The sequence below is a fragment of the Crocuta crocuta genome, unplaced genomic scaffold (genome assembly GCF_008692635.1).
Source record: "Crocuta crocuta isolate KB4526 unplaced genomic scaffold, BGI_CrCroc_1.0 scaffold164, whole genome shotgun sequence".
In the NCBI taxonomy this organism is placed as follows: domain Eukaryota; kingdom Metazoa; phylum Chordata; class Mammalia; order Carnivora; family Hyaenidae; genus Crocuta; species Crocuta crocuta.
The window spans coordinates 4,068,984-4,094,899 of record NW_027530016.1 but is presented as its reverse complement, the minus strand read 5'-3'; the positions used below and the strand labels follow the sequence as shown (position 1 = coordinate 4,094,899).

General features: G+C 36.4%; 1 protein-coding gene across 1 annotated transcript in view; it reads right to left on the bottom strand.

Annotated features, from left to right (window-relative positions):
• Positions 1 to 4,989: 4,989 nt before the first annotated feature.
• The window catches only part of HEATR5B (HEAT repeat containing 5B), a 96,360-nt gene continuing 75,433 nt past the window's right edge, over positions 4,990 to 25,916 (bottom strand). Inside the window, exons 30-36 of the mRNA XM_077764283.1 lie at positions 24,849 to 24,976; positions 21,430 to 21,574; positions 20,461 to 20,727; positions 19,085 to 19,309; positions 12,682 to 12,833; positions 11,262 to 11,475; positions 4,990 to 7,213 (exon numbers count right to left, since the gene is read on the bottom strand). Of these exons, the coding sequence (XP_077620409.1) occupies positions 6,909 to 7,213; positions 11,262 to 11,475; positions 12,682 to 12,833; positions 19,085 to 19,309; positions 20,461 to 20,727; positions 21,430 to 21,574; positions 24,849 to 24,976 (1,436 nt within the window). The 3' untranslated portion in view covers positions 4,990 to 6,908. The remainder of the gene's footprint in view (positions 7,214 to 11,261; positions 11,476 to 12,681; positions 12,834 to 19,084; positions 19,310 to 20,460; positions 20,728 to 21,429; positions 21,575 to 24,848; positions 24,977 to 25,916) is intronic.

The window sequence follows — 25,916 nt, the reverse complement described above, 5'->3', positions numbered from 1 at the left end:
CATCTGACCCGTGATTTGGGTTTACGGCTCAGGTCACAGCCTCGAGGTTTGTGGGATCGAGCCCCATGTCAGGCTCTGTGCTGTCAGCCTAGCTTGGGATTCTCTCTCCTCTCTCTGCCCCTCCCTCCCCTTCAAAATAAATAAAATAAATATTTTTAAAAATGTTTAGGTATATCCAAATATTTAATGATGCTCCCAGGTATTTTCTTGGAATTTGGTAAACAAATGGCCCAGTTTCATTTTCACATCTGTTATTTCAAAAAGCATCACTTTCTAAGATTCAGCAATGTGTATCAAAATTTAAAATTGGTCATATTTTTATAACCCCTTTAAAAAGGAATCTATTCCAAGAAAATAATCTACAAAGTTACGTGTTTTAAAAGTCAAATGCAGCATTATTTATGAAAATGTAAAAACTAGAAACCAAGTACCCCAGCATAGGTCAATAATGGTACAGCCACCATTAAGTAGCCATCAAAACATGACGGTTACTAAATCTATCCCGTTTTATTATTAGAGTAATTCCATGGGGAAATGCTTATAAAATAAGTTGGCAAAAGCAGGATACAGCATTCTACTTCAGGATGATTACAAATGTAGAAGGAAATAGACTAAAATATCAACAGTATTGTGGTCTGTGTGGTGAATTGTGATAAGTTTTCCCCAAAAGTTAATGAATGGAAAATTTTTAATTAAAATCAATTTATAATAATGTATAAGATGATTTTCCTTTTTCCTCTGACTCTACTTGTATGCTTATTAGACAAAGTTAAAGTCCCACCCCCTTTTTTGTCACAAACAAGAGAGGTATTTTCTTATACAAATGGAAATAAGTTGGAAAGAAGGAAGAGGTTTAAAAGAAGAATGAATAATTAAAGTCAAAAGTTAGAAAAGCCAAACTCACTTAAATTTTCATGTATTCTTTTTTTAATGCTGATTTATTTATTTTGAAAGAGAGTGCATGTACACACACAAGCTGGGGGTGGGAGCAGAGAGAGGGAGAGAGAATCCCAAGCCTGCTCTATGCTGTTAACGCAGAGCCTAGGCAGAGCCTAATCCCACCAACCATGAGATCATGACCTGAACCAAAATCAAGAGCTGGCGGGCTGCTCAACTGACTGAACCACCCAGGCGCCCTTTCATGTATTATTTTGACTTGCATTGAAAATCAAGGCGGGAAAGGGCTAACAGGGAATATGTGTATGAGAAAAATGATATCTGAAATGGAAACCCATGATTTCTAATGGCAAAAAGAGACAGAGAATTGTGAATAGGGGCGCAAGGCTGGAAACAAATTCTCCCAAAACAAAAGAAAAAACACTTGTGCATGTGTTACTCGTGCATGCATGGTTCTCACATATTTATTCAGTGACAGCACCAAGTGCTTAGCTCAGGATAATTTTTCTAAACTATGATTAAGACACAAAATTTTTAGGTAAAATTTTGTGAAGTCTATCAATAAGAATTTTATATGTTTTTACAAGTAGAAATAGGTTTGTGATGATTCCATTAGGTTTTTAAAATAATCTATGTGATGGAAAGCCTTAAGGGAAGCCGTTTATTTATAGCTCTGCTCTAGCCATTTCTGGTATGAACCTAAAAATTCCAATTAAGAAGGAAGAAAATGTGAGGTATAGTGATTCATACAATTGTGTTTTTGAAAATTGGACTAATTGTATACCTCATTCAGCATTGTCTGAATGAAAGAAATAATGGATATAAAAGTGTCCAGCACAGTGCCTGGTGCTCAGTGGAAATGGCAGCTCTTCTTGATAGTGATAATCTACAATATTTTAACTACTCTCTGGGTTTAATGTTTTTTATCCTGTCTTACTATGAGAGCTATTTTATATACATTTAACAACTACTTATCAGATGAAATAATATTATGTGCTAATATTAAAGGATCGGCCAGGGGCGCCTGGGTGGCTCAGCTGGTTAAACGTCTGACTTCGCTTAGGTCATGATCTCACAGTCCGTGGGTTTGAGCCCCACATCAGGCTCTGTGCTGACAGCTCAGAGCCTGGAGCCTGCTTCGGGTTCTGTGTCTCCCTCTCTCTTTGCCCCTCCCCAGCTCATGCTCTGTCTCTGTCAAAAATAAATAAACATTAAAAAAAAATTTTTTTTAAAAAGGATCGGCCAAAGATTCCCTCTCTTGATAAAAATAAGCAGGATAAATACCCAGACATATGTACTCTTTAGATGTGCAAAAGATCATAGAANACCCACGAACCGCGAGATCATGACCCAAGCGAAAGTCAGACGCTTAACCGACTAAGCCACCCAGGCGCCCCTCCTCTCATTTTCTAGATGAGGGAACTGAAGCCCCCAAAAGGTTAACCTATTTGGAAAAAGGAAACCTGACTTCGAAATTTAGTTCTCTCTCATTAGAAGTCCAAATGGACAATATTAACAAGAATCTGGAAAGGAAATTGAAGAACAGTCTGGCAGTTCCTTAAAAAGTTGAAGAGTTACCAGTCAGCCAGCAATTCCACTTCTGGATATATACCCAAGAGAAATTAAAAAACATATGTCCACTCAAAAACTTGCACACTGTTGTTCACAGCAGTATTATTATTTTTTACAAATAGTTTANTTCTCTGCCTGACTTATTTCGCTCAGCATAACACCCTCAAGGTCCATCCGTGTTGCTACACATGGCCAGATTTCATTCTTTCTCATTGCCATGTAGTATTCCATTGTATAGATAAACCACATCTTCTCAACAAAAGAAAAGACAAAAACCATATGATCCTGTCGATAGATGAAGAAAAAGCATTTGACAAAATACAGCATCCGTTCTTAATAAAGACTCTAGAGGAAGTTGGGATAGAAGGAACTTACTTAAACATCATAAAAGCTGTCTATGACAAGCCTTCAGCTAACATCATCCTCAACGGGGAAAAACTGAGAGCTTTCCCCCTGAGATCAGGAACACGACAGGGATGTCCACTCTCACCACTGCTGTTTAACATAGTGCTGGAAGTCCTAGCATCAGCCATCAGACAACAAAAGGAAATCAAAGGCATCAGAACTGGCAAAGAGGAAGTCAAACTTTCACTTTTTGCAGACGACATGATACTCTACATAGAAAACCCAACAGACAGCAGTATTATTTATAATAGGCAAAAGGTGGCAACAGCCCAAGTGCCCATCAACCGATGAATGGGGATAAACAGAATGTGGTCTACATACAGGGAGTATTATCCAGCCATAAAAATGGATGAAGGACCGATGTGTGCTACCACATGGCGGAAGCTTAAAAATCATTAAGTCAAGGGAGGCGCCACATCCAGGGATCTCCGCCTTCTGCCCTTTGGCTTGGGCAGCTGCTACCTCATACCTTCCACTTGCAGAGGGGGCCATGTCATGAGAGGCCAGGGACCTGGAGTCTGGCGGCTTTGCACATCCTGGCCACCTACAAGGCAAAGATGACAGACACTGGGACTGGTTGGTGGCCACTGTCGCGGTGCCCTTGGTGGGCAAAGTCGGTCTCATCAGCCCACCTACTTTGCATGGCTAGCTTCGCAATAGGAGAGAAGGGGTGTGGATTTGGTGTGCCGCCTGCTAGCATGAGGTGAGCTGCTGATCAGAACAGTGGAGGTGGGAGACACAACTGGGGACAGGGCTTGGGGACCAATGAAGGAATGGCCTCTGGCCAGTCCACTAGCTTCTGGCTCAGATGAAGTTTCCTCCCAGTGCTGGGTGTGCTTAACAACTGAGTTCTAGCAAATGTTGGATCTGACCCACGCTGAAGTAGTCTTTCATTACAGGACCAAATTTTTTAAATCCTGAAGTAAAATATGTGTTCTTCAAGTTTTGTGATTCTCATTTAAGTCCTTACTGTTAGGAAGAACAAGTACCACTTATACAAATTTCAGAACTGACTCCGTGTGTGTTTTCTCTTCCATCTGAATAAGGGGCTTTGGTGGGTCCTGGTCTGTGGGTACCAAGATTGCCATCTGGGGATGGGTCACCAAACCCTTGACAAAGGGACTCTTAACTCTTTCTTGCACACACGCCTTGCTCCTTTTTTTCCCCAAGCCCCAAAGTTGCAGCTAGAGGAGGTTACCCATAAAATGGCCCTGCCTTTGACAAGCTTTTTAACTTACGGACTTCTGTGAAGGCCTGGTTGCAAAGAAGTTGTCAACCATCTTTCCCCCTTTGGTGGCAAAACTAATTAATACTAGGGGAGAACACTGGACCAGTGGATGGAGAGCTTTTTCAGCTTTTGAAATTGTTGTAACCTGATGTCTGTTGCAAGCATTTGTCACCTCTTTCGTTGTTTTTATAAACAAACAAACAAAAAAAGCACCACTGAGTCAGTGAGGGTCACAGATTGGTGCCAATGAGGCATAAAGGTTGTTACCTAAGGGAAGTGATCAGAACTATTGTAGAGCTGCGTCTTGCACAGGGGCTAGGTGCAAACTATGATAGGCATAATCCCTTTGCATCTCATGTAGGGCATAGTGGCTTTGTGTGTACCCAGAGTAGTTGGGATGTGTTATGCTAGAAAGTTCCAAACCACATGTGCCACAAGGAGTTGCTCTCTTTGAGAGGCACTTGGGCATTGATTCCATTTCATTCTGGATATATGTTTATTGAATAGTGTAGAGAGGAGGGCCTTACACCCTATTTAAATTGTCATTTTTTGCCACCCCCTTTTAATAGCCCTGTGCTTCAGTTAATTGTGAGGAAGGTATAGCTCCTCTGTACATAGATCATATTTTAAGAGCTAATATAAGTGAATCACATGGGTTGTAATGGCTTTAGAATCATTTGTGTTTCATGGTCTTAAAATTTTTTTTTAATGCTTGTTGTTGACAGATAGAGGGACAGAGCATTAGCAGGGGAGGGGAAGAGAGAGAGAGCGAGACATAGACTCTGAAGCAGGCTCCAGTCTCTGAGCTGTCAGCACAGAGCCCAATGCGGGGCATGAACTCACAGACTGTGAGATCATGACCTGAGCCAAAAATTAAGAGTCAGATGCTTAATTGAGCCACTCAGGTACCCTGAGGGTCTTTATTTTGAGCCATGAATGTACAAGTCATGGATGTACATAAGACCAACTTAAATAACCACACTCTTCTTTCATAGGTGTGCTTTTCCATTAGAGCTAGGCTTATCCCCCAATAAAGTTTTTTGAAGGCTAAAAAAACCCCACACAAAAACCAACAAAGAAACAACCAACCATTAAGTCAAGAAGCCAGTCACAAAAGTCCACATAGTCTATGATTTCATTTATATGAGATATTCATAATAGAACTGATGGAGACTGAAAGTAAATACATTGTAGTGAAAGGTTAGGGAGATATGGAAAGATTGTAGGGTGATCGCTACAGAGCATAAGGTTTCATTTTGGAGTAATGCACATGTTCACAATTGACAGTAGTGATGGTTACACTACTCTGTGAAACTATTAAACACCACTTAACTATACCTTTTATTTTTAAATTTTATTATTATTGTTATTTAATGTTTATTGATCTTTGAAGGAGAGAGACAGAGCATGAGTTGGGGAGGGTCAGAGAGAGAGGGAGACACAGAATCCGAAGCGGGTTCCAGGCTCTGGGCTGTCAGCACAGAGCCCGATGCAGGTCTCGAATTCACGAACCATGAGATCATGACCTAAGCCAAAGTCAGATGCTTAACTGACTGAGCCACCCAGGCGCCCCTTTTAAATGGGTGAATTACATGGTATCTGATTACATCTCAATAAAACTGTTACCAAAAATATCTCCCCTGACACAAGAATAACTTTGGAAAAGCAAGTCTGAAATGAAAAAACAACCCTGCAGACATAAAAGAAAGTGAGAAATGGGTGAAAGAAAGCCTCTTATGTGAGGCCTAAAAGACTGAGGAAGGAAGGCCAGCAAGGAGATGGGAGGTGCCAGCTGGCAAGTGTACATGAGCCAACAGGAGACCAGCAGATAATAAACAGGTGTGCATCTGGAATATTCAGGAAGGTGACTTACTGTTGCTACTAGGTAACACTGTCTGGTAAAACGTGGTGTTTAAAATTTGCTCAACGCTGTGCAAACGCTCATTTCATCAATTATCTATTTGATGTGGTAAAATTCCCATTGCACAAAAGATTGACATAATCATAATTATGACTAATTCATTTTTGTATGCCCTGCAGCACTTAGCTTGATGCCTTATACACAGCAGGCACTCGATAAATATTTGATGAACAAAAGTAACCATCATAGTCAGGACTCAAGGCTCTGTACTGTAATTATAAAACATAACCAAGGCCAAATTTTTAGCCATCAAAAAACAGTAGAACATTACTCCACATCTGAAACATTTTAATGGACTTTTAAATGAGAATTTTAATTCAGTTAACAACTAAAATACACACAAAGCATAATTCAGTAATCTAATCGGAAAGTCAAAAGATCTATCAGAAAGGTCAGGACATTCTGAGAAATGCTAAGAAAATGGGATTTTATTCATAGTATATACATTGCAAAACAGATATTTTCCATTATTCTGATTACTTCAAAATTTAAATTCTGCATGTTTTTCAATTAAATGTTTTCATGACAGATGCTGAATACTGACCTATTTTTTCCTGACAGTATCAATAGCCTGCTCAACTACAGGATATAATTGTATTTAGTATTTAAATTTAAGAGCCTATGGCTCAGTGCTTAAAAATAAATTGGTAAACAAAAAAAGAAACATTATTAGGAGAAAAATGAAAGCACACCCACCACATGATAAAAACAATCACTCATTCAAAGTCAGAAAGTGGCGTGAGCATCACTTTACTTGCCCTGCCTATTTGGATCAAACAATTCCCATATACAAATGACAGAAAACCTCCAGCTTGGAATGATATAGCTGCTATCGCTGATCACATGCCGGTAGGTAGTATAAATAAAAGTGAACCGAATAGCAAGTTAAAAAAAACTTGTCTTCAGCTTAATCGTTGGTGCAGAATGTACGGTTGGGGCCGGCTGTCTGGTGGCTGCTTTGGCTTTGCTGGCCTGGCTTGCCCGGACGGCAGTTTCCAAGCGTACTTTCAGCTCAGGCGCTGCGCCCATTACGGTTTTGAAAGCATGTGGATACAGAGGTCCAATATGCATTAAATTCTGGAGTGCAAATTCATGAAGATCTTTGGAAGCCGTGCTTGCTGAGGCAAAAGAATTTTCGTCCAGCAGGTAGGAGATCAAAGTGGGAACTAAAAGAGCGAGTAACTGGACTCCTGTAAGATAACAATGATAGAGTCTGAAGATCATCTCGGGTCTGGCAAATGCAATAAACTTTAATTTTAAAATTGGGCAATTGCCACGGTAGTCTCAATCACAATAAAACATAAGCAAATATACATACGCAATCTGTTTTAGACTCAACAATAACTCATAATTAATATCAAATATTTGCTTAGTCCCAAGCTATGTTAGGGCTAGAGACCAGATTTGTTAGGTGGTAAATCTTAGGTTTGTATTAATCTGTTCTATTAAAAAATTATTGCCTAAAAAGTTAAAAAGGAACAAGCACTTTACAACTGCCATGTGGAGTATATTTGGCTAGTAAGACTATGACCTTCTGAAGGGTATTCCAGAGGTTAGAGTAGGAAACAGATACCTGAACAGCATCCATTTACTATTATTTAACTAAAACTGGGTATATCCTTCTTTTTAAAACGGAAATATAACTCTCTCCCATTTTATCATCTCCCCAAACCCACAGTAAGTGAGGGGAAAAAAATCTCTCAAAAATAAGGGAATAGATAGAATTTAGAGTTAAAAAAACAAGAACCCATGTCTGGCTGACATTAATTCTAAGTCCTTAAAGATTTATTTGGAGGCTTAATCTTGTTTACCTAGTCTCTTTGTCTTCCTATTTTAAGAACTCCATCCTGGAATATAACTTTCATTTTTTTCATTAAAAAAGTATGTAATCGTATGCACATATGTATCTGATAATCACCACTGAGAATCATGCTTTTCTCACTTTCATCTTATGTTAATTTTTGTAGAATGACAGTAGCCAAGGCTGTGGGGAGCAGGAAGCATCTGATACAGAATGCGGGACATAACATTCACGGATGTCAAGAAAGACAGTGACAACGATCGTGGAGGCTTTCCAGAATCCTAATCCCACTCTGGCCCTGAACTTCAATATTCTTTCCCTGCTGTATTTTTTCCCCAATACTATCTATCTAATTCAGCATCTATTATATCTACATCCAAAATATAGTTATACCCATTCTCACCTCTACATAAAATTATATAGATAGATATGTACACATAATGTATATCTATACACACATTTTATGTTTATATATAAAATAGATACAGATGTATCTAAGTGGGGGAGGGTGTTGCTACTCGACCACTAGCTCCGCAAAAGCAGGGGTCTTCATGTGTGTTCACGTGTGTTCATGACTAGAACATACCTGGTGCATAGCAGGCACTCAGTAACTATTTGTTGAATGGCTGAACCAACACATAAACACCCTTTCTTTTGAAAACCAGTCAGAGGTTTTTATTAATTGGATTTTTTCCATGATAAAATTTCAGAAGAAAGAAGATAGCAAGCTGATATTTTAAAAGTCCCAAGAATCCTCAAATAAGGTAGTTAGTTGAATGTCCCGCACACAGAATTATAACAGTGCGGTATAAGAACTTTCATAATGAGAATATAAGAGTGAATTATCAAATAAATATGAAATTATCTTCAGTCCACTGTGCACACTAGAGCAGACAAGGCTTTCCACCATTGGGTTGAAAAGCAAGGTTTGGTCTTAAAACTTAATTAACTAGAAAAAATACAGTATAAATTATTTAAGTACCTGTCAAGTATCTAGAAATGTGCTAAGCATTTTAGGAAATATATAATTCATCTTTACCTAAAGCTGTTTTTACCTAGCTGAAAAGAGTATACAGCACAGGGTGGCTTAGTTGGGTGAACATCTGACTCCAGACTTCAGCTTACATTATAATCTCACAGTTCCTGAGCCTGAGCCCCACCTTGGGCTCTGTGCTGATAGCATGGAGCCTACTTGGCGTTCTCTCTCTCTCCTCTCTCTGCTCCTCTCCTGCTGGCACTCATCCTCTCTAATTAAATAAATAAACTTAAAAAAAAAAGAATAAACAGTGCATCAAACAATTATAGTACTAAGTGCTAAAAATACGTAGTTAGCATCTGAGATAGACTTCCCTAAAAGACTCACATAACTGAGGAACACTTGATGATTTTATACTTTTAGTGCCTATCTTAAAATCTCAGGGCCATAGAAGAAGGTTGATTATAACTGCCAAAGAAATTGTATGAAGGGAGAGATCAGAGAGGACTGAGTAATTGGGCAACATTTCCCTAAAGAAATGAGATCTGACACAGGTTGAATCTGTTTGTATAAGAAGAAAGAAGGGGAAGAAACACATCCAAGGAAAGTGAAAACAGAACACAGACTGTATAGAGATTAAGATAGGCTGAATGAGAAAACTGGACTGGTCAGGTTAGTGGGTACACCCTGGGGAGCAGAATAAAAGTTTTGAGAACTGAGCAAGGATGTTCAGACTTGAGGCAGTACTGCAAGAGGAAACTACTCTTGCAGAGAGGTAAAACTGTTCTAGGTAAAATCGATGGGGAATACTTTTGAGAAACTATGATAGTTATCTAGTTGTGAGATGATTAGATACAAGAATAGGAAGCAAGAGTCTTGAATCCCAGAGAGGTTGCAAAAAAAAAAAAAAAAGGTAGGATACGTTTTGAGTAATAGACTGGATGAAGATGAATAAGAATTAAAACTCAAATATAATTCCAATGTCTTTAGCTTGTAACCCTGGTCATGCTGGGTGAAAAAACTTCATTGCCTGTTAAAAACAAAAAATTAGCATTTGTAACTGATGTGAAAAACACTGAGTGATAAAACAAATTTAAAAGCTGAAAATTTACTCTCTGGGAATTATAGTGCTCTATTTTATATAACTATATATTATGGTATTAAGTATAACTTTATGCTAGATATTATACGTGTAAATAGCTATATATTATAGTATTATTAGTGAAATATATCAGCAATAAGCATTATCACGGTTTCTTCATTTTTTAATAGACTGCCTCACTCAGATAACAGATGTCTTGTACTGTATCAAGACTTTTATAAAAAATTTTTATTTTTTATTTTTTTGAGAGAGAGAGAGAAAGAGAGAGAGAGAGAGAGACCGGGGGGAAGGGGCAGAGAGAGAGGGAGACACAGAATCCGAAGCAGGCTCCAGGCTCTGAGCTGTCAGGACAGAGCCTGACATGGGACTCCAACCCATGGACCATGAGATCATGACCTGAGCCAAAGTCGGATGCTTAACTGATTGAACCACCCAAGTGCCCCTGGATTATTATTATTTATAGGGAAGCCATTACAATAGCTTTTTCAAAGTGTCTATTATCTTTCCAATTTCCTGTAAAAATTTTTTCAAGGGAAGAGGAAAAAATTTGTGATAGAAAAAATGGATATAATTGTTATCTGGAACATAACCTGGCAATATATTTTAAATGCCTCAAAAATGTACAATCCCTTCAACCCAGTCATTTCACTTTAAGGAATCTGTCTGAGAGACAGAACAAAAAAGTGTTTGCAAATATACCTATACAAGGATACTTAGCTCAGTTATTTATGATTTTGAAAAATTGGAAATAGCTTAATGTTAAATCATAAGGTACTAGTTTAAAAGTTATATAGTCTTTCTGCAACAATTAAAAGTCCTATTTCTAAAAACAAATTTTAGATTGTGCTGAAATCAAGGGACTAAAGAGGAGCAGGCATTAAGCTGTGTTAGGTCTCTGATTAAATTGATGTATATATGTGACAGCTTTTCATTAAATAAAAATAATTTTTAAATTTCAAAATTGGGAGTATTTTAGTAATGATGTATAGTATTAATACTAATCTGATCCTGTTTTAAAGCTTTTGTACTTCTATTATGAACACCACAATAAATAATTTTTATAAATCTATTAAACACTCATAGGTTTTCTGGTTCTTAAAGAGTACATTCCTAGAAAAAAAAAATCAATGTGTTGAAATGCCATCAGTAATTTATTTTACCCTTTTGCTCATAAAAAAAATGAATATAAATCAACTCAATACATTATGTTATAAGTAGCAAAAGCAAAAATATTAAGCTTTCAGATACTAACCACTCCTAGTAAATTTATTGTTGCGATGGCCTGAGTCCCATATCCAATGAGATATATATCATACAGTCCTTCATTTTAGACTGTTGGCTTTTTATAAAAATACTTACTGTTCTGTTCTTCCCCAAGAGCAACTAATGTTTCAAGCACTTTGATTCCTTCTTGAACAGCTAAAAGTTCTGTGCTACTGGCTGGTCTGTTTCTTTCAACAGCTTTCAGCTTTTCCACCACTATTGGAGCTAAGGAACGGATATAAGGAGTCGAAAGGGCACGATTGGAATGTTGGAAAACTGACAGGAGAAGCTGGTAACATTTGGCTTGAACCTATAGGAGAAAGTGATTTCAATAATGAACATGTGTGATAGTTCTTATTTGCTGTACAATCACATTGCATTTAATATATGCAGAAAAGATGTGAAACTGTAGGATGAAAATTAAAATGTAGGATGAATTAATGCCATTTTCTATTTATAGAAATGAAGTTAAAATAACAAAACTGCCAATAAGCTAACCAAAAAAAAAAAACTAACCTGAAAGAAATTCATCAAATAAATATTCCTTATATGGTAACTGCCAAATTACCAAGCTTACATAATTTGTATATTTCTATAGTGTGGAAGAAGCAAGAAACCAGGAATTCTAATTTCTGTTTTTAATTTTTTCTTTACTTGACAACTGTCCCTTCTACTTTAACCTAACATATTTAGTGAGGAACGCAGATACCTAAGTGATGTCAAACAATGCTATAAAAATACACTGGTAAGACACCTCACATTCATTTGAATTCCCTGGAAATGACTGCTTATGGCAATTTAAGTTTTCTAGGCCTAGAAAGTAAAATCTCATTGACTCCACTTTAGCTTAGAAAGATTTCATATTACCATTAAAAAAAAAAAAGTGGGGGGAAGGAAGGAAGGAAGGATCAAAGGAAGGTCCATCACCATGTGGGACAAATAATGGAATAAAGCCTGTTCAGCACTTTGGTAGAAGAGAGGTTGCTAGACCTTGCTGGACATAAATGCTTGGGCATTTATTTTTAAAATACAGATTTATGATTCAGGAAGATAGTAGCAAAATTCTAGGAGTCATGTAACTAAACTGATTTTTTTCTGTATGAAGCAAGTTTGAGAATCATTAGTTCAGACTTCGACACTGTGAAACAAAAAAAAATTATTTTCTAGAAAAACTAGCTTTCAATGGGTTCATCAAAAAATGTAATAATATAAATTTATTTTTTAATGCTCTTGGTGCCATTAAGTAAGCAGTGAAAAATATAATCATACACTCATGTCAAATTTCTACCAATATAAGTCAGAATTAATAAAATATTTTAGATATTGGAGAATAAACACACACATATGTGTCTCCTAGTGCTTAAACCCAGTGATCTTTTCCAGCTTTTCTATTTAAAAACCATACAGCAAATATTTAGGTTTTCATTTGATGTATTGCCCCGTTTAATGAATCAATCTGAAATATTACTGATAAAGTGGAATGTTTACCTCTATGTTTATTTTAAGTGTAACTTACCCATGGGTCACATGAATTTAGTGCATTCTTAAATCTGTTCATGCAGCCATTCTGTAATGACTGGACTCCTATTATTTCACTGCTAGCAGACCAGAGGAAGAGCGCAATTGCTGTTAGCATGCTTACTTCATCAGGCATAGGCATGGAATCTTCTGAAATATATGAATAATGTTAATAATATGTTATATTGTTTCATAATAAATATATGAAAAATTAAAGCAGTGTCTTGTTTCCAATATGCTTTAGAATTCAAATCTTGAACAATAACCCTCTCTCCCCCAAACAATGTTTACAGCAGTGTGTGCCTCAATCTCATACAGTCCATAAACAACTTTATGAATAGAACTAAGGAAACAGGGATACTTTATTACAAGTCCTTATTTAAGTCCTTTTTCCTTGTTTTTCTGGATGGTACAATATTAACTAAAAAAAATTCAGGCATAAATCCTAAAAAGAACTTTTCAAGGGAAAGCAAATTTGAATAGGAAAGATAACATGGTAACATAAAATTACTTAAAAGTTGCATAACTTCCTTGTAGTTTAGACTGATGAAAAATTTCTAAATATAGGTACTCTTCTTCTAATAAAGCTAGGCGATTATGATAAGATATTTTAAGTAGTTTAAAAATCCAGAGTAGGGGGCCTGGGTGGCTCAGTTGGTTAAGTGTCCAACTTCGGCTCAGATCATGATCTCGCGGTTCGTGGGTTCGAGCCCTGTGTCGGGCTCTGTGCTGACATTTAGCTCAGAACCTGGAGCCTGTTTCAGATTCTGTGTCTCCCTCTCTCTCTGACCTTCCCCTGTTCATGCTGTCTCTCTCTCTCTGTCAGAAGTAAATAAAAAACATTAAAAAAAAAAAAAACAGAGCAGACTTTGTTAGTGATATCACCTTTATATTCAGTAAATATGAAACCTGTAAGCTCTACACAACAATAATTTTAAAAATCTTGTACAATTTCTTGAAGGCAGTATTCTCATAATTTTAAAGAACTTCTAGTGATTACAACCATTTGAGAATACAACCTAGTTTGCAAATACAGTATATTATTAGAAATACAGGCAATATATACATTTATTCTAAAGAAAAGTATTATAAACATCTAAAATAAGAAACAAGAATATATAAAAGGAGACCTAAACTATTTTGTCATTATCATTTCTTCCACAGCTGAATTACTAACCTTCTTTACATACGAATTTGGACAAATTTGGAAACTGTAAATACTCGATAATCAATAGTTTATTAGGATTTTATATATATATATATACATATATATATGTTTATTTAATACACTAACATAAATCTCACAATTAGGGTACCAGCATAAAGTAGAATGGGCTACAAATAATAGTTGAGAAGAAGCCCATTAACCTACAGTAAAGAAAGATATGTAAATTCTGAAGGATTTAGCTAATCTATAATAACCTAAATCATAGATGTTAAAAACCTGAGAAATCCGTAATGGGAATATTACTGTATTATTGTAGTAGGAATACTATTGAGCAATCTCTAACTCAGAGTTTGTGACACTGCAAGCAATTTCTTGTTGGAAAATTCACACTTTATTTTAAAATTGTGACTTTAAGATTTGCTATCTAAATACCATTTCCTACTAAAAGAAACCAGGGCTTTTTTGGAGAAGTGACTAATTCCAGAACAGTAATAGGGAAAATATAAGGTAAGTCTGTTACATCTTGGTGCTAGAAAGTAAATATGTGCTCAAGAAATAATGGAGATATGTCAAAATGACATTAATAGGCCCACTGAACAAAAAGAAGAATCATAAGTCTGCACTGATAGTAATAAACAATAATGTGTAAAAAGTAATAAATGAAGGCAAAGAAAAAGCTCTTTCTTTCAGGGAAATGCCAGCTAATAAATGTAAAAGGAAGAAAACTAATGAAGAAGTTAGAAAATGATCATTTTGACATCATCACAGTAATAACTGGTTCAGGTACAAGAGATGTGAAAACGACTGGGTATGTATGGCGTGCCTGGCTGGCCTGATTGGTGGAACATATGACTCTTGATCTCAGGGTCAAGAATTCAAAGCCCACACTGGGGATAGGGTTTGCTTAAAAAGCAAAAACAAAAACCATTGGGTAAAAGCTTAATGGGGAACAGATAATTGACATAGCTTCAAGATATATCCCTACAAGTTCCTTACTAATTGTGAAAGGGAAAAATGTAAACTTTATAGTGAAGAAATATGGCAGATATCATCTTAATCAAGTTATTAAAGTTGAGACTCCTAATAGTGGGGGGCACCTGGGTGGCTCAATCGGTTAAGCATCCAACTTTGGCTCAGGTCATGATGTCGCAGCTCATGAGTTTGAGTCCTGCATCAGGCTCTGTGCTGACAGCTCAGAGCCTGGAACCTGCTTCAGTTTCTGTGTCTCCCTCTCTCTCTCTCTCTCTCTCTGCCTCTCCTCCACTCATGCTGTGTCTCTCTCTCTCTCAAAAATAAACATTAAAAAAAAACCCTCCTAATAATGGGACAAAACAACATTATATGCCTCCTTACACAATGCACTAAGATGTAACAATAGTCATATAGTATTCCTGCCAAAAAAGCATAACCTGAATCTAAGCACAAGAAAAAAAAAATCACACAATTCCAAACTGAGAAACAATTTATATTAAAGGACAATATCATGAAAGACAAAGAAAAGCTGAGAGACTGCCTTGGATTAAAGAAGACTATAGCATTAAGACAACTAAGTACAATGCATGATTCTGGGCTATATCAAAAAGAGTAAGAATAATGACTTCCATTAAAGTCATTATTAGGCCAATTGGTAAATTTGCGTGTGAATAATAATATCATCCTATCAATGTTAAATTGCTTACATGTGATAATTCTGCAGTGGTTATGTAAGAAAATGTTCTTGTTCTTAGAATAGCCATAACGCATTTAGTAGTAAAGAGTCATGATGACTTCAGAGTATTCTCAAATGGCTCAGCATAATTAACAATGATAATATATTTTTTTAAATGTTTTGTTTATTTCTGAGAGAGAGAGAGAGAAAGACAGTGTGAGCAGGGGAGGGTCAGAGAGAGAGGGAGACACAGAATCTGAAACAGGCTCCAGGCTCTGAGCTGGCTGTTAGCACAGAGCCCAACACAGGGCTTGAACCCATGAACCGCAAGATCATGACCTGAGCCGAAGTCGGATGCTTAACCGACTGAGCCACCCAGGCACCCCTTAACAATGATAATATTAACAATAACATGGGGATTATAGAGCAAGAAGATATGTGGCAAAATGTTAACAGCTGGTGAGACCAGAAGAGTATACACTGTAGTTCATTATGCTATTCTTGTAACTTTTTAAAAAGTTTGAAATCTGTTTCAAAACTGAAGTTTTTAGAAATGAAAAAAACTGCAGCAGTATTAAGAATGTATATTACATCCAAGGAGATTTATATTCATGTGTGTATGTGTTCACATACATACATATGTACATTTTTTCTAAGTGGAAGTCTCAGATTTTATACTAGGAAATATGATTTCCGTAATAAAAATTCTCAATTACAAAACTTTTCTTGTAAAGCAAGGGATTCTGCTTGCCTTACTTACAAATACTAAACAAATAATACTTGTGGCCTTGATCATGCCAACTATCTCCTAAGAATTCAGTCCTGGACAGAATATCCTAGGCAATTCATCCTTTTATCATACCTTTGAATTAATATTAATGAAGTAGGATGATAAAATATCAAAACCTTTCCTTATAACTGGCCATTTAAAAAACTTTATTGATGATGGAACTACCTCATGAAAATTAAAACAATATTTAGATTTTTAAACTTTTGAACTATTTCTTTATCTTGTTACTCATATCTATTTGCACATATATACATACACATACATATATAAATATGGCATGTAACATTTCTTTAGTTGGTTATAAACATTAACTCAGGATAAAGCTAAAGTAGTTCCAGTAGAATTAATAAAACTAATTGAAGTTTTCCCTTCCAAATTAATTTTTAAAAATTCAGATAATAAAAATAACACATGGTCATTGTTTGACATACAAAAATGGTCTAGGGAAGAAAATAAAAGTAATTCTACCATCGAGTGACAGTTTAACTTCTAGGTACTGTTTTAAATTCTTCTGGTCTGGGTTATTATCTTTGCATATATTTATAAATATGATTTTTAATAGATACAATGGATATATAATTCAAAATAATGTATGATCATGTATTTTATAATTTTTCCTACTTCCAGGTAATTATATTTATCACATATTTTCACTATTGTAAAATACATTGTGATAAATAATCTTGAACATAATGAATCCTTCAAAGGCTCTTTGTATGTTCTATAGAATTTATTCCCTAAAACTTTAAACCATTTTAAACTCCCTTCAGCAAAGTATGAAAATGTTCTCTTGGTACCAATGCCAACTGAATAGTCACATTTTTTTTTTAAAAATCAATTTTACAAGAAAAATTTTATATTACTTCATTTTTGTTCATATTTCTTTCCTTATTAATGTGGCTGATTTTTTTATATGCTCTTATTGTCAGTTTTCAGCTGTCTTTTTTTTCAGCTACCTTTTAAGTAAGAGTTTTGACAAGTAGAAATTATTCTATACAGTCTTATATGTTGATATTTACCTCTGTGATGTTTTCTGTTCTTAACACTTACATACTCTGTTGCCATCCTTACATATAAATTATACTTGTATTTTCTGTAACTATTTTTAAAATTTTATATTATCATTTTAATTTATCTGGTATTTATTTTGAGTCATGATCTAAGGTGAGGGCCTAATTGGAACTGATACCTCAAATAGCTACCTGATACAAATCATTTGAGGAATAATGAATGTGTCTTTATCATGTATTGTAGTCTCATGTGGATAAATGTCTGTTTTAAAGCAATTTGTGTGTTTCATTGCCCTGTCTGTTGATTCATGGGCCTGTTCCACAGTTTTAGTGTGGAAATGTTTTAATAGGTGATAGGTGACATGGCAAATCTTTAATTACTAACCTTTGTCTTCATTTTCTTTACAACAGAAATATATAAAAGAAAAAGTTAGAAGAAGAGAAAGGGACAAAAGTGCAAATAAGCATTTCCCTCCAAATTAAACAAGTGTATGAAGAATGCTTATACTCAAAAAATGAGAAATGCAAATTAAAACAGTAAGACAGTACATTCTACCCATCAGAGCAAAATTTAAAAGTCTGAAATACCAAGTCTTGGTGAGGACATGGAGAAACAGAAATTATCATACACTGCTGGTGGGTGTGTAAATTCTTATGGTTACTNACATGGCAAATCTTTAATTACTAACCTTTGTCTTCATTTTCTTTACAACAGAAATATATAAAAGAAAAAGTTAGATGAAGAAGAGAAATGGACAGAAGTGCAAATAAGCATTTCCCTCAAAATTAAACAAGTATATGAAGAATGCTTACACTCNAAGTCGGACGCTTAACCGACTAAGCCACCCAGGCGCCCCTCTTATGGTTACTTTGGAGAGCAATTTGGCCAGGTCTGGTAATATTAAAATTAAAATATGCCATGAATTCTGTCTCTAGCGGTGTACCCTAGAAAATCTCATAGCACAAGTGTGTGAACAATTTATAAAGATGTTCATGGCAGCAATTTTTATAATTGGGAAAAATCAGAAATAGCAGAAATACCAATTCATGGGAATGAATAACACCTGAAAAATTCATGTGATGGAAACTACATAGAAGTTAAAAGGAATAAATAAGAGTTTTATGTGTACACATTAATAGCTCCAAAAAACCTTACTCTTGAGTGAGAACGTAATGGCAGAATGATATGCTATGACATTACTTATGTCGATTTAAAAACACAAAAGAAACACTACATGTTATTCATGGTTATCTTATTTTATGTATAATTTGTGTATACATTTATTAGTCTATACATGTATTTTTATTATTTATTAATAAGGACCTATATTTATTAATACAGAAAGTATGTTTAGTTCCAGAAATATTTTTATATGTAATGAAACATATAAAAATCAAGACTGTGGTTTCATTTGAGGATAAGCTTGGTTAGTGACATATACTTCAATTTTCTCTATTTTATTACATTTATTTAAAAAAAAAAGGAAGCAAGCAAGTATTTTAACACAGAATCAATTTGATTTTGAGTATGTTTCCTGAAATTTTCTGTCCTTTTTGGCCTGAGGAGCCTCCAACACGTATTTAAGTGCTATGACAAGGACATTTACAGTCAATATCCAAATATCTAGAAAGGGGTACGAACGTTCCCATTTGCAAAATGTGACTACAAGATCTCTCTGAGTCGCTTCAGTTGTCACACAGCACTTTTCTGATAAGCTCATTCAACTAACTATTGGCACACGGACACCCCAATACACTGTGGATTCAAAGCTCTGTTCAGGGTACCTGGCTGAGAATATTCCAGGATGCACGCAAGAGTGCTGCGGATGAGGGCCGTCCACTGCTTCTGAGTGTCCTCCGTCTTGGCCATCGAGAGGGTCACAATGCTTTTAATCCCTTGAAGAGCTGCACTGACTGGTGGAGGAACCTGATTATCTGCAGATTTTATTGCTGTGTCTTTCAATATTCTTGCAATTAAAAACAGAATCGTGGGCAGGATTGTCATACATCCTGAATTGAAAACAAATCAGATTACCTCATAACTACTTAGTTCTTATACTACAGTTCTTCCAGTCATTTTCACATTTGCTTGTGATTTAATATTATTTTTTTCCTTGTTGCTTTACAAAATGTACTGCATTCCTATTACTATAATTTAATGTTTGAAAAAGAAAATGAGAAAGTGGCAAATTATTCCGAAGAAGACAATATTTTCTTTCTTATCCCGGCTAGCCTTGTTTTTATTATTTCCAGTATTTCACCTAATTATGCCCTTCATAATGAAAATGAGAAAGGAAGATAGAGAACCAGAAGGGAAGCGCTACCATATACTTTGAGAAGCATTTGAGTAACCTGATGAATCTTGTAGCAATTCTAAGACATGTAATCAATCGTCAGTGTATTCAAGTCAGCCTTAACCAAGCTGGGGAAAAGGATGAAAAGACTATATGGGTAAGCAAAGAAGAAATGAAAAAATCTCGAGATTTGTAGCTAAGAGAACTTGAAGGTCACAGAATTCAAACTCCCACCTCACGGAAGATGCCCCTCACCACATTTCCACGTAGCCATTGTCGCTGGCCCGCAAAGCCCCATAAGAGAGTTCATTATTTTTACATCTATGGGCTTGCATTGAGCTGAAATTTACCTTTGTATCTCCTGGATACTATTTCTCCCATTTCTCCCTTCTAGATAAGTAGAGGGAAAGTCTAAGTTTCCATCCAGTATTTTTCAGGCATCTGCAGACAGCTATAATCTGTGCAGCTATAATTTATTTAGTTACTCCTTACAGTTGGTTGTCACACTCCTCTGATGTTTATTAGTTTGTCAGTGTTAAACAAAAGTGGCAACCAGATCAGAAACTAACGGGTTTAGTCGCCCTGCCTCACGTCTACAAGCTAACGTTCAGTGTCTTGCTTCAAGCTGTGGTTCTATCTCCTTGCTGGTTTGTCTGAAATGTATCTGAAGAGCATCTTGAGTTTTGGGCTTTTTAAATCCTTAATTTTCATAGGCTCCAAAAGGTAAATGTCATAACAGACTGACTTCTCCTTTCATACTGGAGGTTTAAGAGGGAAAATAAGTCAGAATAGCATCCAAAAACAAAGGCAAGCTCAGCTTTGTCTACTGCAATGTAATGCATTTGCAAATAGCGTTCAATACTGGACCTGCAGGTGAACAAAGGGATGGTAAGTCAGAAAGTATGGTAACTGTGGCAGCCACCAGACGAGCACTTTCTTCTGACAGTCGAGTTTTAGTGGCCATATGACTGGGCGAGTCCGACATCTTGGTGCTGAGATGTGGCATATGCCGTACCAAAATGAACATCAACAGCTCCATCGTTGCAAACACGAGAGATTTTCCAGGAACAAGGCCACCGCTGTCACCTCCTTCTCCTACTACAGGACACGGTTCTTTTTCCATATCCTCTTCATCTGGAGGAAAAAAAAATTGGGTAACATTTCCAGGAAAAAAAAAAAGCACAGAGTAGATAAAACTACACAATAAGTGTATCTGAGAAATTATTTCAAAAGAATTTATAACTGTCTAACGGATAGCACATGTCTTCCTCAGAAGAATTCTCTGCCTTCCTAGAATTCTGTTTGTTGACCTCTCCTTAAAAGTCAAAGACAATTCATTTTTTGCTTCAAAACTTTTTATTAGATATTTTTATTTGGAATGTATTTCATATGAGTAAACATATGTTAGGTTGAACCATACAAGTTGACACTTTTGAAGCTGAAAAATACCTATCAGCAATTTCATTTGGGTTTTTTGTTCATTTGTTTAGTTTTCTGAGAGAGAAAGCACAAGCAAGGCAGAGGGACAGAGAGAGTAGGAGAGAGACTCTTAAGTAGGCTTCACGCTCAGCATGGAGCCTGACACAGGGCTTGATCCCACAACCTTGGGATCATAACTGAGCCACAACCAAGAGTCAGATGCCCAATGAAGCAAGCCACTCAGGTGCCCCTCATTTGGCTCTTTCTAATTAAAGCAAAGTCAACTGCAAATCTTCTAAATATATGACTAATTTTTTTTCATTAAAATTCTTATTAAAAACTTCCTGGTATTGATATTTAAAAAGTTAGAGTACAAATAAGATCTACTTCAAAGTTAGCATAATTTTGAGTACTTACTTAGAGTGTTTCTTTTTTCTTGCAAATAATCCTGAGCAGCTCTTACGACCTGCTGGACAACTCCGGTAACCAGCAGCTGAACAGATGGTGGGTTCCAGGTCAACAGGAGGCGGTGCAAAACACTCAGCAACTCTACACCAATCAGCTATGATACATTAATTCAGGTTACACTTAATTAATCTTAATTTCAAAGGATAAATTTAGGTCATTAAAATCTAAGAAAATATGCATGTAAAAATAAATTTGGTGACTAAAATTAACATAAAGGACTATGTAACAAATGAGAACATTACAACCATCTTGAGAAATGGTCATATTGTATCCCAACATGTCTTCAGTCAACAAATTACCTTATTATTTTTATGTTTAAATTATTTTTATATGAAAAAAAGATCATTTCCTATTTCTTTCCTCTACTGGAACTGAATGGCATCACTGAAGTGCAGGGCCACTAAATGTATGACTTCCAGCCCTAGCGGAGCACCGGGAGTAGTCTTCCAGGGAGTCCAGACACTTCTAGTACGTCCCTCTCCGATTCATCTCAGCAACTAGTACAAACTTTCACCACTCACCTTAAGCTTCTTACAGTCTTCCACATCAAACCCATCCAATGAACCTGCCTCAGATTTCAAGGGGGAAGAAAAACACTTAACTGCAACCAAAGCCACCTTTGTCTTTTTCCTTAAGACCACGTGTCCAGGCCCTCTGCCCAAGGCTGATTCATCTTTCCACAGTTGCTTCCTATCCTATCCTATTTGACCTCCCAAAGTTCTCCAAGGACCTTGACTGTACTTCATATATCTTCAAGCTCTCTCTCTGGTTAGGTTCTTCTCCCCAGTATAAGGAAAGCACCCAAGTCTTTCCTGTGTAATTCTCCCTCCCCCCACAAAACCCAGTCAGATCCTTCTCTTGCCTGTACATCCTTGATCTCTGTCTCTTCCTCTGTTCCCAGCCTAGATGCTTCCACTTCCTTCCCCCTCTCATTTACTCCTCACTCTTCCACAACCTAACTCTGCCTGAGCTCGCCAGTAACTTCCTCTGGACTCTCTTCTGTCCTTATATACTGGATCCTGTTTCTTCTGAGACTGTTGTCTATCCCTGAAACTCTCTTGCCCTGGTAAGTGTGTTCCCTCTTACTTCTCCTCCTACCTCTCTAGTGAGCCCCGCTATTGACTTACTTTCCTCTTCTCTATCTGTATTTGCTATTTATCCCTCAGGTTCCAGTTCTGGCCCTCTTTTCTTCTTCCTTTATTCAGTTTCCTAGGCCAGTGTAATTCATCATTTCTTTGGAATTATGAAAAGAATTTTCTTAATTTGCTCTTAATTTGCTCTCCCTGCCTCCCTTGTCATCTCTTACAGACCAATCTCTACAAGATTGATAAAAGTGATCAAATCTATATATACCATATCCTGAAATATAAGTTTAATCATGTTATTCCTCTATTTTAACATTAAAAAATTTTTTAGTGTTTATTTTTTTTGAGAGAGAGAGACAGAGAGAGACAGAGCATGAGTAGAGGAGGGGAAGAGGGAAGGGGAGACACAGAATACGAAGCAGGCTCCAGTCTCTGAGCTGTCAGCATACAGCCAAACATGGGGCTCAAACCCATGAACTCCAAGATCACCATCTGAGTTGAAGTTGGATGCTTAACCAACTGAGCCACCCAGGCGCCCCTATTTTAACGTTTTTAATGATTCCCTGTCACTTTCGAGATGGATTTTTAAACCCTTTAATATGTCATAAAGAAATCTTCTTGATTTGGCTTTTCCCCTATTGTCCAGATGCATCTCCTAACAACCCCCACACGCTCCTTTCTCCTCAGCCATAGTAAGTGATGACAGTGTCCTTGAATTTGTCATGTTCTCTTATACCTTTTCTGCTTTTCTCTAGGAGAGGAAAATCCATTCCTCTGGTACTGCCTCACTAATTCCTCTATTAAAATGTAATCCAACCATCATCTCCTCTGACAAGCCATTCTCTATTTTTCTTGATAATGTCAGCGCTCCTTTCCTCCATCCTCATCGGACCTTTACATACACTAGCTCAGCACTTATCATACTGTACTGATCTCCTAAGCCAGGTGCAGTGAAACCATTTTTGATATCTACAGCCTCACACTGTGTCTGATGCCAGGACAGGCACAGAGTAAAAGTTGTTGGGTGAATGGATACCATTTTTGAGTCAGGGTACTCTGATGATATTGAAATTACAGGATCCAACTCAGGAGAAAAATAAAATACAACTCCATCCAAGTGTAAAGCAATGCTTGGATTAAAAAAAAAAAAAAAAAAAAAAAAAAAAACACTCTGGAGTCCTAAAAATAGCTAGTTAGTTAGGTGTGGGACAAATTATGTTAACACCAAAATTACTGAGTGTATATATAGTCTTCCCTTTTAACTCACAGATTAAAGTTTATAGTGTGACTATTTGAAGACAACCCTGAAGTTCCCTGCAGTAATCTGGAGTCCAGCTGACAAGCAACTCCAGGCTGCAAGGTTGGGGCACAAGAAGGTTCGTTAGTAAGTGAATCTTGCAATCACAAAGCATATTCTTTGTTTTGTTTTGGTATTGGTCAACATCCTGTGCAAAACTAACTCTGATACAATAAAATGACAGCGACTTTGTTCTTTATCTGTTCTGTGTTTCATAGAAAATTACCCCACATGGTAGTGATGGTGACCAAAAAGATGGTTCTTATAAAAAGAAAATAAAAATTTTTAATGTTTTTATTTATTTTTGAGAGAGAGAGTAAGTGAGCAGGGGAGGGGCAGAGAGAAAGGGAGATACAGAATCCGAAGCAGTCTCCAGGCTCCAGTTGTCAGCACAGAGCCCGATGCGGGGCTTGAACCCCCCAACCATGAGCTCATGACCTGAGCTGAAGTCAGATGCTTAACTGACTGAGCCACCAAGGTGTCCCAAGGAAAGAATTTCTAATTAAAAAGAATAACAAATCTGCTGGTAGCTTGGTTCTAGAACATGAATAAAGGCCTCTAAATAATCCATACAGAAATTAGCAAAAGCAATTCATTAAACTGTTTAGAGGAGTACTTGAGTAGGGCAAAAAACCAATCTCATTAAATGAGATAAAACTTTATCAAACATTTAAAAGTGGTATAATTTACTTAACAGCCTTATAAATTACTTCAGCCCTTTTTCAGTAGAATCATTAACTGGGATTTAAGGCATCCCTAAATTCCTAGTTGTACTTCACTGCTGATGAACACATCTATGAATACACACTGACAGATCTCTATGCTGGCTGTGCCTGATTGTCCAACATTCAGTATAATGTCTTAGATGAAGCCAATATCCTGAATAATTACATAAGATACTTCATAAGGGAGAAAATTATCTTAAGATAAATCTGATGGAAACAAAGCATACAATTTGTAGAAATTGTTATGGAAATACACTGTACCTGATCTTCTGCAATATGGACTCGGGCATAAGGAGAATCTAGCAAGGTGTGTAAGGCCTGCAGACAAGCTGTGACATGCTCAATAGGCTCCTCGGGTCTAGGGGAACAAAGGAACTGTATACTCACACCTGTGATGCACATAATAAAAATACACATTTGTCACCATCGAACACTTTGTTGCTTCCACATCAATTTTTTTCTCTATTTTCCTCTTTCTTTTTCAGATTGCTTTAACACATATTTAATGCTACCTTGAAGTAGACTTCCAAATGGTTACCCAAAGCAGCAGCCAAACTCTGTAACACAGACTGTAACTTTGCAATTAGGTTAATAATCAAACTGGAGGTCAGGGGAGGGAGACAGTTACATAGTCATCAAGTTGATTAAGAAGATATTCATTTTTTTCTTTCTAGAACTTTTAAAACAATTTTCGTATCTACAAAGTTTTTTTTAGTGACAAGCTACAGAGGCTTAACGGGTATCATGGATAACAACAGTTTTTTTTTTTTTTTAAGTTTATTTATTTATTTTGAGAGAGAGACAGCGTGAGCAGGAGAGGGGCTGAGAGAGAGGAGCCCAATGCAGGGTCCAAACTCACAAACCAGGGCCTGAACTCACAAACTGTGAGATTGTGACCTGAGCCGAAACCAAGAGTCAGTCGCCCAATGACTGAACCACCCAGGTGCTCCAGGTAATAATTGTTTTTAATTTGCATAAGGGTAAGGTCATTGTTTTAGAAGTCTCTCATATTTTCATGTATGAGATTTACTGATGAGTTCTATAAATTCATCTTACCAACTGTTTTCCTTTTCCCTCCCAGAAAAATATAAGACCACTTAAGAGCCTCATTAGAATCTATAATATCTTAATGTTAAAAGAACATCTATAAAGCAATTATAAATTGAGATTTATTCAAATTTGCTTTAACTTTGCATTTTATTATTTCTTAATGGGACAATATGTTAAGTGCCAACTAAAAAGAAAATCTGTTGTTGAAAAAGAAAAATGTAGTTTTTTTTCTTGAAAATTATTCAATATTGGCTCTGGGAGTGGACGTGACAGCTAAAA